The 17,463-nt window shown below is 34.6% G+C and overlaps 1 protein-coding gene across 1 annotated transcript; it reads right to left on the bottom strand.

Annotated features, from left to right (window-relative positions):
• Window positions 1-550: 550 nt before the first annotated feature.
• On the bottom strand, window positions 551-16,072 carry LOC113513434 (breast cancer type 2 susceptibility protein homolog). Its single transcript, XM_052893199.1, has 10 exons — window positions 15,479-16,072; window positions 11,760-14,404; window positions 10,229-11,455; window positions 7,107-7,281; window positions 6,424-6,631; window positions 5,852-5,961; window positions 4,429-4,533; window positions 2,705-2,906; window positions 2,400-2,496; window positions 551-2,186 (listed from the first exon to the last, which is right to left on the bottom strand). The coding sequence occupies exons 1-10, from the start codon at window positions 15,752-15,754 to the stop codon at window positions 1,094-1,096; spliced, it is 6,138 nt and encodes a 2,045-aa protein (XP_052749159.1). The 5' UTR covers window positions 15,755-16,072; the 3' UTR covers window positions 551-1,093.
• Between the last annotated feature and the right edge of the window lie 1,391 nt (window positions 16,073-17,463).

Genomic DNA, 17,463 nt, shown 5'->3' with positions numbered 1-17,463 from the left:
AAAACCTTGTTCCCTTATTTATTCTAAAATTTCAATCAATTGGTCCGGGAAAAACCGTTGAACCGATCGCTCCAGGGATTTAGGGGGTTCTTTAAGGAAAAATAGACTGTAAAATTTTCCTCAAACCTTAGCTTTCCCGCCCATATTAGCGAAGATATAGCCAAGTAACCAAAAAAGGAGAAAAAGTCACTTTTTCCACTTTTTTCAATTCAATGTTAGAGGTGGAAAAAAATTTTTTCTTCACTAACTCTTGACTGTGCTTAATTGGAAATTTTATGCAGATAAAGAAACTCGGCGCCCGCTTGCTGTGCGACCAGTAGTTCCAGAGATATTAGCAGTTGAATGGAAAAGGATGCTTTTGCATTCAAAGTTCGATATCTCGGAGACAAATGGTCGTAATTGAGCCATCCAAAGCGATTTTTGAAGCTGAATAAACACGCTAAGAGACCTATACAATGGAGTAGCTCGAAAAAATTTTCCATGCCCATAGAGTGAAAAACGAAACCTAGAAAATTTAGAAAAAAATTATTTTCAGCTTTGTTTAAGAATTGCATGGAAATCGGAGTTAAAAAAATTTTTTCACCAAAAAATCTGAAAACTAGAGTTTTCAAGCTTCAAAACCCTTTTTTTAAATTTCCTGTACGATTATTTTTCACTGAAATACAGCCTGTTGAAAATCACCCAAAAATTTCAAAAATTTTTATGTTCCCTTAATTTTTGCGAGGAGTGTACATATACTATTTAAGAATATTACAAATATAACAACATGTTTATAGGCACATATATGTGTATATATTTATACATATCTAGTGTAGTGGTACCATTAGAATTTGGCGTTTACCCTTTAATTTTTTTTAATTATGCCTCCATTGGGTTTCTGACGATTTTGCCAATGTGAAGGTTGGAAAAGACACGAAGTTTATAGAAAATAACATGCAGTTAATTACAATCACAGACGAATACAGATGACCTATCATTTTACACTTGGCGTCATTGCGACATAACGGGGAAATGCTATAATTAGCATAAGAAATCATCAAGTTTATTCGGTTGCCATGAAAAACATACATGAATGGTAAAAGTTATTCAAAAATCAATCTAAACTCAGCGGAGGACTCCCATTAAACTCTCCCTCGAATTCATCATTACTTAATTTACTTTCATCAGTGGCAACACTATTGAAATTTAATTTCACTGGATTAACATTTCTAAATGTTTTCTTAATTGACAACACTGGACTGCAACTAATGTTTTGATTAAAACTATTTATTGCCGTATTTTCTGTATTGGCAACTCTTGGCGTTTGTTTTATGTTGGCAACATTAGTAACGTCACTTTTTAATAATGGACTTCTGTAGGATTTTGCCGCGTTTTTCGATTTATTTATTATATTTAAAGGACATAATGGAGGCGGTTCGCCATACTGTTTTAGTTTGTTGATCTTTTCGTTGACTTTCTTCTTTCTTTCTAATGTCCTTGGAGATAATTCTTGTGTTTCTGTTTGTTTGAATGTCGACTCAAAATCTAAGCCGGTAAGATTGAAATCTTCTTGTTTCATTCTCGTCGCCAATGGACTGTCTACATATTTTCTACTATCATGGTTTTCAAATCTGTATGGCGTTACATTATTTTCATTTTTACGAGAACTTAATAATTTATTATCCTTAATTTTAACACAATCATCAATAAAATCTTTATTCACACCAATATTATTTACCAAGTCTTCCATTAATTTTCTAGTGGCAACACTTTTGGGAGTTTTTGTGAAATAAGTGAATTCGGTAGCTCGGTACTGGGGCACACCCCGCCTAGTGTTGCCAGTTCGTCTCTGCAAATTTACACATGAAATAATTTGTCCAGTGTCCAACACGTTCTCAAAACCAAACTTTTTAATACCACCCCAGAAATTTACACAGATTATATTTTTATTCTCGTCCGCAATGTAAACATTTTGGAATTGATTATTCGATTTGAAGTCTCGATTCTGTGGATCGATTTGGATAATCATTCCAACTGTGTCGACTTCATTGTAATTGGTAATCATGGACGGATTGTTAGCCAGCTGTGTAATGGAATAACAAGTTCGAACCATCGACGTTATGTAGGGTTTAAGTTTTTCAGTATGCTTGATCGTTATTTGCTTAAACGTTGTTTGTCTACCGGCCGATAACTGAAGTTCTGAGTACCTGAAAACAAATTTGATTACATTTTTGCGTGCTGTCCGAGGAATAAATCAAGTCTTTTGCGAGCAAGACGAATTTGAATACGAACGATGTAAGAGTTGTAAGTAATAAGATAATTAATTTATTAAAATAAAAGATTTTTTCATTAATATATAAAAAAAATTATATTTTGATAAACATACTTTGTTCTTGTAAATAAATTTTGACTCTACATACCTCACGGCTGTAGGCACAACATTCAACACTTCGATCCAAGCGCCCTCTGTTATCATTTCCGATAGCGCATCATTTGGTTTCCATATTGAAAGTAGTGCTGGAAAATAACAAACTCGTTTTCACAAACACTTTTAAATTGTTACTTCTAAATTTAAAATATTTTAAAATGCGTAAACCATTCGGGAATCTTAAATAATCTATGGGTAGACTTGTACCTTTCAAATGAATTAAAAAAGGCGGTGTAAATTCAAATAAAACTTTATTCATATACATCTGTAAGCTTGAGCGTGAGCTTTATAAATTACCTTTGGTGACTTCCACATTTCCATTCCTGTCTTCGACATCAGCTATTCTGACCTTCAGCAGCGGTACTGTATTCCTTGCAACGGTGATACCAGCACTATCCATCTTACTCTTCACCCTATCATGTATATCTTGCAGGAGCTTATCACGCTTTCTTGCGTTATATTCCTCTAGAATATTCCTTTGAGATTCCGTTAAGTTTGTCTGTAATTACAAAGAATAGATAGATAGATAGATAAACTTTTTATTTGAGCCATTTATGACACACTTAAATTTACAAATGAGTTTATACAATCAAATTATTTACACTTTTTAAAATATACAACAAAAGATAAAATATGAAAATATGTTTTCGCCACGTGTGTCGCAGTGACCCAAATAGGCTACAGCTCAGTGATAGTTTTGCTTAAAAGCAAAGCACTGATTTTCAGCTGCAGCCTGAAGTTAGGCTACACGGACGCGTACAACAAACCCAGAGTGTAACCTGTGTAACCAATTTAACAGTCAAAGATAAAATTGTATTATATAGATACATACTTATATAAATGATGCATAAATAATATATTTAATTAATTAATTAAATATACAATATAAATAATTCACCACAATAATTATTATGTTGAAAGCAGTCGCTACCAGGCGACCAACCTCAAGTTTTTGCTTATTTAATAAATGCTGTTTTAATAATTACAAAAGAGATTTATCGAGCAAGAATGAATAGAGATGTCGGTAGGGGCCGCCCTAGACGGACGTATGTCGACCAAATAGGCGACGTGCTGAAGAAGGGCCAAATTAAAAATACTCGTAACCGGCGAGCCTGTATGAAAAGATTGATGAATGTGGAGGAAGAAAAAGAGGTTTGTTTGAATCGAAGCATTTGGCGTTCCATTGTTTCTGTCTACCCTAATGGGAGACAGGCATGACAGATATGTATGTATGTATGTTTTAATAACTTTTTAAAAATTTATTCGGATGCAGCTAGTCTCATTGCTCATCATCTCATGCTATTTTATATTTATATATCAACTGACTTCATAAAGAAGGAGATACTCAATTCAATTGTATTTTTTTCTTATTTTTGTTACCTTGTAACTCTGTTAGTTTTAAACCGATTTGGAAAATTCTTTTTTTATCTGAAAGAATATACTTACAAATTGATTCCATTCAAATTTTATCAAAATCTGTTCAGTAGTTTAGTTATAAAATCAAAATAACTGGTTTATCTCAGTTGAAACTGATTTTTTTGTGGGGCACACTCTTTATATTTTTTTTTATACGACTTAGAATGGCAAACAAGCTGACGGCCCACCTGATGGAAAGTGGTAACCGTCGCCTATACACATGAGCAGTAGCATGGACATAACAGAGTATACTGTTTTGCCCATGAAACCCCCCATGCGTTGCCATTCCTGTAAATTCACTGCCATATCCCACCTCTGAAACCGAAACACAGCCATGCAAACAATACTGCTTCGCGGTAGAAACACGAATGAGACGGAGGTGGCCAAACAAATTACTTTTATACGAAGTCTCCCTCTGGAACCTTAGTCGCCTATTACGATACCCACAGAATAGGAAGGGGTAGCCTGTTTTATGCCGGAACCACACGGCCACGGCTCATCATACCCTCCTCTTTTGTATATCCATGACTATTTTGGTAACTAAGATTCGTAAGCTGTTGTCACCATTGAAAAAGTTTTGACGACCACCTTATCTTGCGGCTTACCTTAAACTCTGAGGGGTCCTTGCTGTGTTTTAGTTGTCTAGCAATTTGAGATCCACTGTCCATCGATTTCTTACTCGAGTCTATGTCCAGCGACTCTGGAGACTCCTAGAGAGAGGCCACAAATTGAGTGAATTCCTTCTGAATGAACATAAAACTAATTTCCTACTTTCATCACGTCTTGGTCATGACAGGACTAAATAAATGAAGAATAAATATAATAAATGCAATAAAGAAGCCGGTATGTAGGTACTATTTACCTTTTGCATCGCGTTAAGTCACGATTGTGTATTTAAAATATGTGTAAACTAGCGGCCCGTCTCGGCTTCGCACGGGTGGTCATTTTTACAACATATTAAAAAAGTGGTTATTGTAACATAACGATAATAGTTGGACATACAGTATCGCCAAGTTTTTTGTAGTTATCGATATTTTCTTCAATATTGTAGAACATTCTTTTGTTCTATCACCAATAGTATCCGCAGCGCACGCGACGAAAGATATTTTATAGCATTTTTTACACCTTAAGTTACTTTACTAAAATTTTAGTAAGGATCCCTAATCTTTTCTAGCAATAAATATAGCCTATGTTACTCAGGGTGAATGTAGCTTTATAATGGTGAAAGAATTTTTGAAATCGGCAAAGTAGTTTTTGAGTTTATTCATTACAAACATACACACAAAAATACAAATCTTTCCTCTTTATAATATTAGTGTAGATGTAGATGTAGACAATGCGAAAGTTTAAAATTGAAATTAAAAGACACAAATAATAATAATAGCAGTAAAAAGATATCAGATTTATTAGAGAAAACTTAACTAATGTATAAATATTCAAGAATAACATACCTCCTTAGATTATATAAATAGAGCATCTTCTAAATGGTCGCGTACAACGCGGTTTCAGAGATGTTTTCTCCCACGAACACTCAGGTTATGGAATGAGCTCCCTGCCGAGGTTTTCCCAAGAGACTACGGCATGGGGTTCTTCAAAAGGGGGATAAAGAGGTTACTTCAGGGTCGGCAACGCGCGCGTAATACCTCTGGTATTGCAGGCGTTCATAGGCTACGGTAACCGCTTACCATCAGGTGGGCCGTATGCTTGTTTGCCACCTCAGTGGTATAAAAAAAGCATCGAGCCTCAAAAACGGGTCAACTTTTTGCCAGCTAATTGTCAAATTAGCTGACTCGTTTTTTTATCAATGTTCTAATATACTTATTCATAAAATGTGTCTTGATATATTATTTAATAAATAAAATGAGTATTTACTCATTAAAAGATGCAGAAATTATAAGACAAAATAAATATAGAAGTTGTAAAGGAATCACTCGTAACTATTTATCAAGCAAAATTGTATGGAAAAGTTGACCCGTTTTTCTCGAAGCATTTGTATGGAGACACTCTATCTATATAATCTAAACATACCTCATCTGAAAGTTTCTTCTCCACCTCTTCATACAACTTCTCCATCAAGGCTTGTCTGTCCGCCTCGTGCTTCATTTGATGAATGTATTCGAGACGCTCCGACCTCGTCACTGCAACGTATTTTAAATACAAATGAATGGAAGCTTCATTCTCCCTGTTTATTATGTAATTTAGTTCTAAAATAAAATTAAATAAATCTATTGAAGAAACATCTAAAGAATAAATCTAGTGAAGCTACTGAAGTGTTTTTTTGCAGCAATTTGCATTTGAACAAAAGATACAGCGATTAGTTTAATATCTTGGTAGTAAGAGTGGGCTTATCTCTAAAAGAGATCTCTTCCAGCCAACACAATGCAGTTAGAGAGAAAGTGTTTTGTAGCGTGCGAGATGAGAAGCTTTGACGCAAAGCGCCAAACGCCCCTTGAAATAGGCTTCCGGATGAAGTCAAAACAATTGTCGGAAACGACAAAAACAGTGATTTTGGAATAGGTTTTAATTTTTTTTATTAATACGAGGTTAACACTATATGCGGACAAAGCCACAGGATGCAGTAAGTATGAAATATTACTCACAAGTACTGCCATCTTCAAACTTTTCAACATAAAGAGGAGGATACACTCTCGTTACTAAAACTCGAATCCGGCCAACTTTCCCGCCATCTGGCGCCACTGTTGACAATCGGGACAAAATGGCGCCGTTGCCATGGTAACCGAGACGCGCGTCCCAGCGAGCCCGCCGTGTTGAGTTGCCGTAGATTTTTAAACGGACTGCCGATGTGTCCTGTAATATGCACAATGTAATCGTATAATAAAGAATTTGTATATATATTTATTTATATTTTATTAACCAATAAAATGTGGTACAAAAGCGGACTTAATGCTATGGACATTCTCAACCATTTTACTTATTTATTTAATTATTACTCGTAATATATTCTATAGCTGACAACGTCCATGGTACTGGTCATGTCTATAGGCGACGGTTACAATTTTCCATCAGGTGGACCGTCAGTTTGTTTGCCATTTTGTTGTATAAAAAAAAACAATAAAGTAAAATTGGGTTCCTTACACTCATTCATTTTCATTCACATTAATACGCAATCAATCAACGTGGACTTAACGCTAAATATGGCATGTCACCCGAAAAAACGCACATTAACTTATCTTCTAATGCAAGACCAAAGATTAGCACGCCGACGAGAAAGTAGATGGTGGGAATAAGAATTTTATAGGTTAAATAATTAAATTATAATTACCTCCCATGGTGCCACTCCTTGTTCGCAGTTGAGTAACTCAGCTCCATAAGTCATTAATTTGGTGCCAATTTTAATTTTACCATTTCTCAAGTATTTTATTAATATTTTGTCTACACACGCCCTTATGCAGTACCAACCGTCAGACAACAGCAGTTCGGTATTTGTGCATACCTCGCTGAAATATATGGGCAGCTTTATTAGTTATAGAGCACATAATAACAGAATATCACTTAATATGTATTTTTGGTACTTTACCAGAGGGAGACTTTGTACAAAAGTCGATTGCTTGGCTACCTCTGTTCCATTCGTGTTTCAACCGTGAAGCAGTTGTGATTGCATGGCTGTGTTTCGGTTTGAAGGGTGGAATATGGCGTGAATTTACTAGGTACGGAGGACTAACACCTGAGTCCTGCCAATCCTAGCAACGCATGGGAGGTATCATGGGCGAAACAGTATACTCTGTTATGTCCATGGTACTGCTTATGTCTATAGGCGACGGTTACCACTTTCCATCAGGTGGGCCGTCAACTTGTTTGTCATTCTAAGTTGTATAAAAAAAATCTTTTAATTTGTTTAAATTCTAAATTTTAGATGATTTTAACTTTTATAAAGTTAGAAGTCACAAAAGTAAACACCAGACTACTGTAATCATCAATCAACTACACGGTATCATAGTACAGATTCTGTTCCCTTTCTTTTTCATTTAAGAGTTTCCTCTTGTCGGTGCAACTAATTCATGCATCTTTTTTTTTTTTTTTTTTTACAACACAGGGGGCAAACGAGCATGCGGCTCACCTGATGGTAAGTGACTACCGCCGCCCATGGTCACCCACAACACCTACGGCATTGCAGGTGTGCTGCCGGCCTTTTAAAAAGGAATATGCTCTTTTCTTGAAGGTTATGTTGTCGTATCGGTTCGGAAATACTGCTGCTGGAAGTTGATTCCAAAGAGTGGTTGTGCGTGGGAGAAAGTGCCTTGAAAAACGCACGGTGGAGGACCGCCACTTGTCCAGATGGTTGGGATGAAATTTTAATGGCGGGTTGTAATGGTGAAAATCTGCAGCAGGTATCAATCCGAACAATTCTTCAGAGCACTCCCCATGATAAATTCGGTAGAAAATGCACAGAGATGCAACATCTCTACGCAGTTCCAGTGGGTCGAGCCGGACAGTAAGACGCCGATCGTCAACAATTCGAGCTGCCCGACTTTGAATGCGGTCTAACGGAAGGAGTTGGTACTGTGGCGCTCCTGCCCACAGGTGAGAACAGTATTCCATGTGTGGCCTCACTTGAGCTTTATATAGTTTCAGGCGGTTTTCTGGCGTGAAATACCGTCTCACCCTATTGAGCACCCCCAACTTTTTGGAAGCTATCTTAGCTTTTTTCTCCAGATGACCGCAAAACTGGACGTCGCTAGATATATCGACGCCAAGAATCCCCAGACTCGACTTATTATCGAGGGAAGTGCCCTGAAAGTGAGGAGATACGACAAACGGTGTCTTTTTTGCGGTGAACGCGCAGACTTGTGTCTTCTTAGGGTTAAAGTGAACAAGATTGCGTTCACCCCAGATTGAAACTTTATCGAGCGAAGTTTCGATTTTAGACACAAGTCTGTTCCGGAGCTCATCGGTATGTGCCCGCGAGATCTTTGCATGACCTGTGTATAATGCATCTCCTGTACTGTCGTCCGCATAACAATGAATATCACTGATCTGTAACATATCATTGATATGCAGAAGAAACAGTGTCGGAGATAGTACACAGCCTTGCGGGACACCAGCATTCACAGGTTTTAAGTCAGAGCATGCTCCGTCGACTAAATGCTACGTTCCTTAAGAAAACTGGCGACCCAATTGCACAATCTCGCAGGCAACCCAAACGAAGGTAGTTTTGAGATTAGTGCCCTATGCCACACCCGATCAAAGGCTTTCGCAATATCCAGACTAACAGCTAAGGCCTCTCCCTTATTCTCGATTGCCACCGCCCATCGGTGTGTTAAATAAACTAAAAGATCACCAGCCGAGCGCCCCCGTCGAAAGCCGTACTGGCGATCTGAGATCAGCTGGCGATCCTCTAGGTACCGGAGCAGTTGATGGTTAACAACTGATTCCATGACTTTCGAGAATAAGGAGGTGATAGCTATGGGCCTATAGTTAGCTGGATCTGAGCGGTCTCCTTTTTTAGGGATCGGATGCACCAAAGCAGTCTTCCAAAACTTTGGGACTATACCTGATGAGTAACAGAGCCGAAAAAGACGCGTAAGAACCGGAGCCAACTCTGGTGCGCACGTCCTAAGCACAATTGGAGGAATGCCATCGGGCCCACTCGACTTATGGATTTCAAGGGAGAGAAGTGCTCTACGCACTGATCTTTGCGTGAATTTAACATCCGGCATAGAGCTCTTACAACGCGGGATGGTCGGCGGTGGTTTCTCCCCGTCATCCAACGTCGAGTTTGATGCAAAGAGAGATTCAAGGAGATCGGCCTTCTCTTTGGCGTTCAGAGCCAACGAGTTATCCTCCCTGCGCAATGGTGGAAAAGATGACTGACAGAAATTCCCTTGTGCAGCTTTGGTAAGAGACCAGAAAGCTCGAGACCCCGAAGGTAAACTAGCCAATCTCTTGCCAATTCTACCAATATGCTCTGACTTCGCTGTGGCCAAAACTCTTTTGAAGGACCTAGAGGCAAAGTTATACTTCTTTTTAAGGGCACTGATGTTAGGATCTCGCGACGCCACACCTTTGGCCCAGGCTAGGAAGCACTCCTGTTTTAGGCGAGATGCTATTCTACAAGAGGCTCCATACCAGGGCTGGGATTCTTCTTCCAGCCAGCTTATTCCCTTACAATATCTAATTAATTTTTTAAACTAAATAGTACTAGGATAAAAAAAAATGGATAAAATAAGATAGATAAAAAAAATAAAGAAACATAGTTGCAAATTCTCGAAATTAATTTATTTGAAAACTTTTTTTTTACCTTATAAGATATTTATGTATTAAGTACTCTTGTACTTAATATGTTTCTATTTAAAGCACTTTCGACACAAGACATTGAAAATTACCAGCACCAATTAAATGTAAAAAATCTCAAGTACATTAAAAAAAAAAACTAAAAACACCTACCTTTTGTTTTTACCATCAATGATATCCACAACGCACAGCACTAAACATTTAGCTGCAGTGTCGTCTCTTTCTAAAATCTTCCTGAGCGCCGGTCTTTCGGCATTATACAGCTCTCTTTGATATCTATATTGCAACTGTTTCAATACATTACCAGCTGTACACGATCTGATCATGACATTAGGAAACTTCACTTCATAACTTATCAATTTCCATAATATTAATTTTAAATGGTTATCTAACCATTTGTCCGGTATTAACTTTTTGCTTACATCCTTCAAAAAATAATTTTTCAAAGATTGCATATCCATTTTCGTATCTGTCAACTCGTTTCTATCGCCGGAAAATTCAAACTCCAACAATGTGTTAAATGTAAATTTTAGAAAGTATGGATCTATATTATCTTTTTTATCACCAGTTTCTAATACTTTAATATCTTTTAGAGTGATATTTTTAATTTTCTTGTAATTGTAATCAGATTTTAAATTCAGCTGTTCATGCTTTCCTGTGTTTACTTCTGGAGTTTGTAGTGTTACGCTTTTATCATTTCTATATGGTGTAACAAATTGTTTTCTTTTTTTAGGCTTTGGACACGAAAGTATAGGACTGCCTGGTCTCTTTGATTGTTTCGGTGTTTCTAAAAAGTCCTCTGTATATAACGTCTCATCAAAATTGTTAATAACTTGCGTGTTTATCAGTTTTTCTAAACTAATATTATGATTTTTAGTAACATTTTCTTTATTACCCTCAACTGTTTGAATATCTAGAACTGTACTATCTTTTTCTAAATCAGCAAATATTTTTCTAGACTTTTTCAATGCGTCTTTAGATACTTTGATATGTTTATTGTTAGCCGTTTTAAAACCAAATCCTTGAAAATTATTTTTTTCTGCATCGCTAAATTTCTTTATATCATTAATATTCACAGATCCTGAAAAGTTGATTTGATCAATCTTGACATCTAGATCACTTTCTTTCAGCAATTTACTACTTTTTTCTAAAGCATTCTCCGAAATAATGACCTTCTTATTACTAGCAGTTTCAAAACCTAGAAAAGGCAGAGCGTTTTGTTCGATATCAAACTGATTAGGCAAATTATCATTATCTTTGTTGATATCTTGAAAAATATGTTTGCTTTTTGCTAAAGCCTCGGTAGAAATATTTACCGATTTATTATTAGCCGTCAGAAGTCCAATATCTTCTTGTTCAATTTTATTTTTACAATGTAATTTTCATTATAAGCTGAAGTAATGTCTTCAAACATACCCAAGTTATCACAATTCGTAATTACTGCTTCTTTATTATCTAATTTATTTTGCTGATTTAATGATTTTTGTGAAAGAGCAATATTGAATTCTTCAATATGTGAATTGTCTACCAACTTTTTTATCTTTTCTAATGCTTGATTGGAAGTATTAATAGTTATATTTTGTACACAGTTTAAATGTTTGTCACTAATACTCTCTTTATGACTATCTTGTAATACATTTTCATGGTAATTTCATTTTTATTACTAGTTCAACAGTTGTTCAACTTATTCAGATCATTAATAACTTTGCACGATAGATCTTCAGCATCAGAATAATTAATATCTTGAAATATAGTTTTAGTTTTAGCTAATGCTTGTTTCGATATTGGAATGTTCTTATTGTTAGCTGTTTGGAAACCAACAAACTTTAAATTGTTAATTTGAGCCCGTTTTTCAAAATTTACTTCATAAATTTTTTCAGGTGCCCTCTTACTAATTCCAACTTCAGAATTATCAATGTCATTGAATATCTTTTTAGTTTTTATTAACGCGTCTTCAGATATTTCTATTATTTTATTACTCGCTGTCCTAAAGCCTAAAGAATTTATTTGTTCATTATTCTTATCCGTCTCAATTTTTATTTGATTTGTTTTATTAGAATCTTTTGAAAAACCATCATGTGTTGTTTCTTTTATGTGTGCTAAAATATCATTACATAAATAACCAGAGGCATTTTCTCTTTTTACTTCATTTATTAAATTTTTAACTTCTGTTTCAGCACTTTTAACTTCAGTAGCATATTTGTCAATTTCGATATCTCTAAGTAAGCTTTTACTTTTAGCCAAAGCTTCTTCGGAAATAGGAATATGTTTATTACTAGCTGTTTTGAAACCTGTGAAGCTAGATAAAGTATGATTTATATTCTGAGTTTGATCCAAAATTTTAGCATTGTTTTGAATATCACAATTTTGTTTAGTATTGACAAAATAGTCATTTAATTTATCACAGAAATTAATGTCTTCAAATATTTTTCGAGACTTTGCCATAGCCGTCTCAGATATTTTAATATCTCCATTGTTTGCAGTTTTAAATCCAATAAAATCTTTATTAATGTGTTGATTGCCATTTTTCTCTATATATAACATTTCAGTTTCAAAATCTTGTAAAATATTATTTATCATAACATCATCATCTAGCCTTTTATAAACACTTCGATGGTCTGCTTTCAAATTCAAATCTAGCACATTCATTTGGTGTTCAGTAAACTTAATATTGTCAGATGTTTTATATTTGTCTGCCATTTTCCTCGTATTGATCATATTTATTTTTAAATCTTTATTTTCAACATTAAAGTCTTTGCTTAAATCAATGTCTTGGAAAACTCTTCTGCACATTTTTAAAGCTTTATCTGATAATTTTATCTTTTTGTTACTTGCAGTTATAAAACTACCATACTTGCGTTTTTCTGGGAAAACAGCCGTTTCAAATAATCCTCTCGAATTATCAGTATTTCCGTTGTCTATACTATCAATATCCTGACATATTTTATTGATTTTATTTTTATCGTTGTTACCTATAAACTTTTCATTATCGATTTCTACATCCATATTTACATTTTCAAATTCTTTACTGATATCACAAATTTTACAGTCAGCTTTCATCTTAGATTCATCTGATTGATTCTTCGATATTTCAGTTCTTTTCACATTCAATACACTAGTTTTATCGTGTTTAGGACTAAAGCTATCGCACATTTCGACTAATTCTGATAATGTAGGATTATTTATACTATTTCTCTGGTCAACGCCATCTAAAAGACTTTTAGCTTTCGTGAAAGAGGCAGTTGATATTTGTATAGACTTATTACTTGCAGTTTGAAAACCAACATACATTGTCTTATCTAAAATATCAGATTGATCATAAAATGATGTTTGTACAACACATGTGAAAGGCAAATCTTGCTTATTTTCATGTATACATTCAATTTCTTCATCACTACTAAACAATAGTTCATCTTCTACCTTACTGTTTAAATCTTTAATATTTTCTTTTGATATAAAATCATTTGCACTTAAAGCTAGTGGCATATCCACTCTTATTTCTGATAAATTACAAGACTCGTCCGATTGTACATCAATATTTACATCTGAATCACACATTTTAGATGTTTTCAATTTATTATTTTTAAATTTTATTACAGGACTCAGCTCTTGACTTACTTCAAGTTTTGTTTCAAAATTAGTTTGTATAACTAACTCTTTTCCAACTATTTGTGAGTTAATTAAATGTTTTACTGATGTTACATCTGAATTTTGTTCAATAATGGGATATGCTATTCTCTCAAATTTTTCAAAACAGTCTAGATTGTAGATCAATGGAGATGTACTTTTTGACCTTGTATTTAAATTTTTAGTAATATTTAGAACTGGACTTGCATTACGTTCTGGTGAGTCTTGTCTGTTTATATTTGACTCAATCTCCATACATTTATCAATTAATTCAGTACAATTTTCTTCTAATTGTAAATTTGTTTGATCTACTAAATATTTTTCTTTGAAATGTATGTCACACTGATTCATATCTTGTAATAAGTTATGAATACTATTAGAATCATCTTCATTTGAATTATCTTTTTTAAAACTATCTACACTTTTAGTATTGAGACAATGTATGCCTATATTATCAAGTACATTTTGATTACTTATTTGATCAGTATTTTTTATATTACTCTCATTATTGTATTTTTGATACTTATCACTGATAATACCATTAAAGGGTTCTATAGGGATTTTATTAAAAAAAGTTTTGAATTCTTCTGTTTTAACCTCCTCATTATTATTATTTTCAGCTTTATCAATAAATTCTATTAACTGAGTGTCCAAAACAAACTGGGTCTCAAATTTACTAGCCTTATTTTCTTGTTGTGGTAACTAGAAAATAATTTTGTTTTTATACATTTATAACATGAATATTACAAATATTAAAATGCAAACTTATCATACAGTTAGTGTATGTTTACTTATATAGATAAGATTAAAAACTTTCCTATGTATCAACCTAAGATATGATACAAATTCTATTCAAAACTATTCAGCCGTTTAAGAATGATGGATTCACCTATTAACAAGAACAGCATCATCAACACAGCAGAAAAGATAATGACACAGTATTATTCCTGTATAAACTGTACTTTCACAATCATATCTCACACTTCAATCAGAAACACAAGTTTCAAGCACAGTAGCTTCATAAGTATGGTAGCCTGACCTTCAAAACACAGGATTTTCCTAGCATGGAGGCCAGAGACCCTTATTGAGAATCAATATGTAATATTTATGTTTCTTGTAATTGCATCTGTATATTTTTGTTGAATAAATTATATTATTATATATTCTAACATAGAAACACAAGTTTATAAGAAGTACATACATATGCACATGAGTTTGCCAAAGGGAGATTTTGTACAAAAGTTGTTTGCTTATTCGTGTTCTTACCGTAAAGCAGTTGTGATTACATAGTTGTGTTTCGGTTTAAAAGGTGGGATATGGTGTGAATTTACAGGGTACAGAGGAATAAAACCCGAGTCCTCAGGAATGGCAACGCAGTATCATGGGTGAAACAGTATACTCTATTATGTCCATGGTACTGCTCATGTCTATAGGTGACGGTTACCACTTTCCATCAGGTGGGCCATCAGCCTATTTGCCATTCTAAGTTGTATAAAAAAAAAGTTTCAATCAATATTTCTCCTAGTAAAATGTTTTATTTATAAGAAAGTAAGGGCAAAGGTATATGAATCGTATAAATAATGTTTTTAACAAGAAGAAAGAAACAATAAGTGGAAATTAATCACAAACGAGGATCGTAAACAATTAGAAAAACATAATTTACATTAAGACATGTATAAATGGACTTTAAACATTTACATTTACTTTTTAAATAGGTTTTTTCTTAATTGTATTCTAAACTAAGAACAGAGAACTATATGGTGTATCCTTACTTACCTCATCATCTAACGGCAACATATTCACAGGTACTAAATGTGTATTATTACATTTCTCCATTTTCTTCTTATCTCTATCCCTTTTTATGCAATCTGCAGTTTGCAATGCCTGTATTTGAGATGAAATATGGGATAGAATACTTTTAGGATTATTATACTGATGTGTGGTAACAGTAGAATTATCATCTTTGCTGCTGTTGTAAATTAGAGGTTTCCTTCTACTAGCATGCCTCTTTAAACTCTCTTGAAAACTATTAATAACCTCAGAATTGTCCATTTTTGCTTCCAAGTATTGTAAGTAAAACAAGTATTGCCTTTTTTTAATTTACTTAATAAGTACGTATAAAAAGAGATTTCTTTAGAAACATTGATCACTGAACACCCTTAAGGACCTTCTATTTATCTTTCTACAATAATTAGTCTTTGTTTATATTTTGTAAATAACAAAAAAAAAAAACAGAAATCACTAGTACAAAATATGAAAAGCGATAATACTAAATGATCATTTTATAAAAAAAATATTAAGACAGAAAACAAACGACTAATATTAAAGTAATAAAAAAAAACAAACAAATTGAATAAACCAGATAATACAACAAATTGTACGACATTTACTGTCAAACTTCATGTTTGACATTTTTAACATTTCATAGATGCTTTTTTTTTAATGGATGATAATGAAATGGTAACCCTGCCTGCGCTATCGGTATACGCTGGCGGGGCCTTTTTGATGGGTGAAATTGGAGTGGTAACCCGCCTGCGCTAACGGGAAACGCTGGCGGAGCACCAGTGAAGGGTGATCGATGTGTTCGAAAACAGGCCAATTAGCCCATCATGACGAATTCACAAGGAAATTAACCATGATAGTTTCCAGGGAGAACTGCGAGGAGGTCGACCTGGCTGGGTTTATTGGATTGGATTGGTAAAAACGTCAAACCTCTGATAAACTTATTTTAGCTATAGAACTGTTTTGGTCTCTTTGTTTTGTGCTAAATTCTCAGTTTGAATAAAAGTGAAAAAACAGTGTAATAATTAAAATAGATTACTGGAAACCATGATGCGGAATTACAGGTGTATTCATCACGATAGACGAAATGTGAATAGGACTTTATTTTCCGCGCTTAGCCTCTCATTTGGGCCGTTGTGCGTATGAGTCGTGGCTAATACAGCCAACCTAGCTTCTCCCAGAAGCGCAGAAGCACACAGGTCTCACGGAGCGACCTCACCGTTCCGAGGATTTCTAAACGTTGATGGGCCACAACCTCTCATTCCAGGATTACGTGAGCAGCCGAGACTTAATGATATTATAATTATCTTTAACCTTGACCTTTTCATTCTCACTTATCATTCCTTACTGGTGCCCCACCAGCGTATAGCTGCTACATATGCCATAGCATAAGCGGGGTTATTATTTCATTATCATCCATTAAAAAATCCTATTATCCTGTTTTTTTTTTTTGATGGGTGAAAATGATATAGTAACCCCGCCTGCGCTGACGGGATACGCTAGCGGAGCACCAGTGAAGGGTGATAGATGAGAATGAAAACAGGCCAGTTAGCCCATCATGATGAATACATCAGAAATTAACCATGATAGTTTCCAGGGAGAACCGCAAGGAGATCGACCTGGTTGGGTATATTGCTAGCAATGGGATTCTCAGTGTCCATTACTAACAATCCCTTCCCCCCCCCCCCCTCCTATTATCCTATTATAAATGCGTAAATTTTAACGATGGATGGATGTTTCTTATTATTTCACATTAAAACTACGAATGTATTTGAATGAAATTTGATACAAAGGTAGGTTATATTTTTAATATGTAGTACATTATACTAAATTTATAGGATATACTAGCGACCCGCCCCGGCTTCGCGCGGGGTACTCATTACATCACGTCACATTAGAAACCTCTAAATTTATCAGTGTTTCTCTACAATATTATGCATGTATTATACATATAAACCTTCCTCTTGAATAACTTTATC

Source organism: Galleria mellonella, unplaced genomic scaffold (assembly GCF_026898425.1).
Source record: "Galleria mellonella isolate WM207_F2 unplaced genomic scaffold, CSIRO_AGI_GalMel_v1 utg172, whole genome shotgun sequence".
Lineage (NCBI taxonomy): Eukaryota > Metazoa > Arthropoda > Insecta > Lepidoptera > Pyralidae > Galleria > Galleria mellonella.
Note: the sequence above shows the minus strand (reverse complement) of the source record. Positions and strands in the feature narration are given on the sequence as shown.

Bases quoted from the DNA above. Each gene is read 5' to 3' on its own strand.
- LOC113513434 (XM_052893199.1), bottom strand. From the start codon at position 15,754: ATGGACAATTCTGAGGTTATTAATAGTTTTCAAGAGAGTTTAAAGAGG. The intron at 4,534-5,851 runs GTATGTTTAGAT...GCCTCTCTCTAG, and splicing joins AGAAGAAACTTTCAGATGAG to GAGTCTCCAGAGTCGCTGGA. The intron at 2,187-2,399 runs GTATGTAGAGTC...ATTTGTTTTCAG, and splicing joins GTTGTGCCTACAGCCGTGAG to GTACTCAGAACTTCAGTTAT.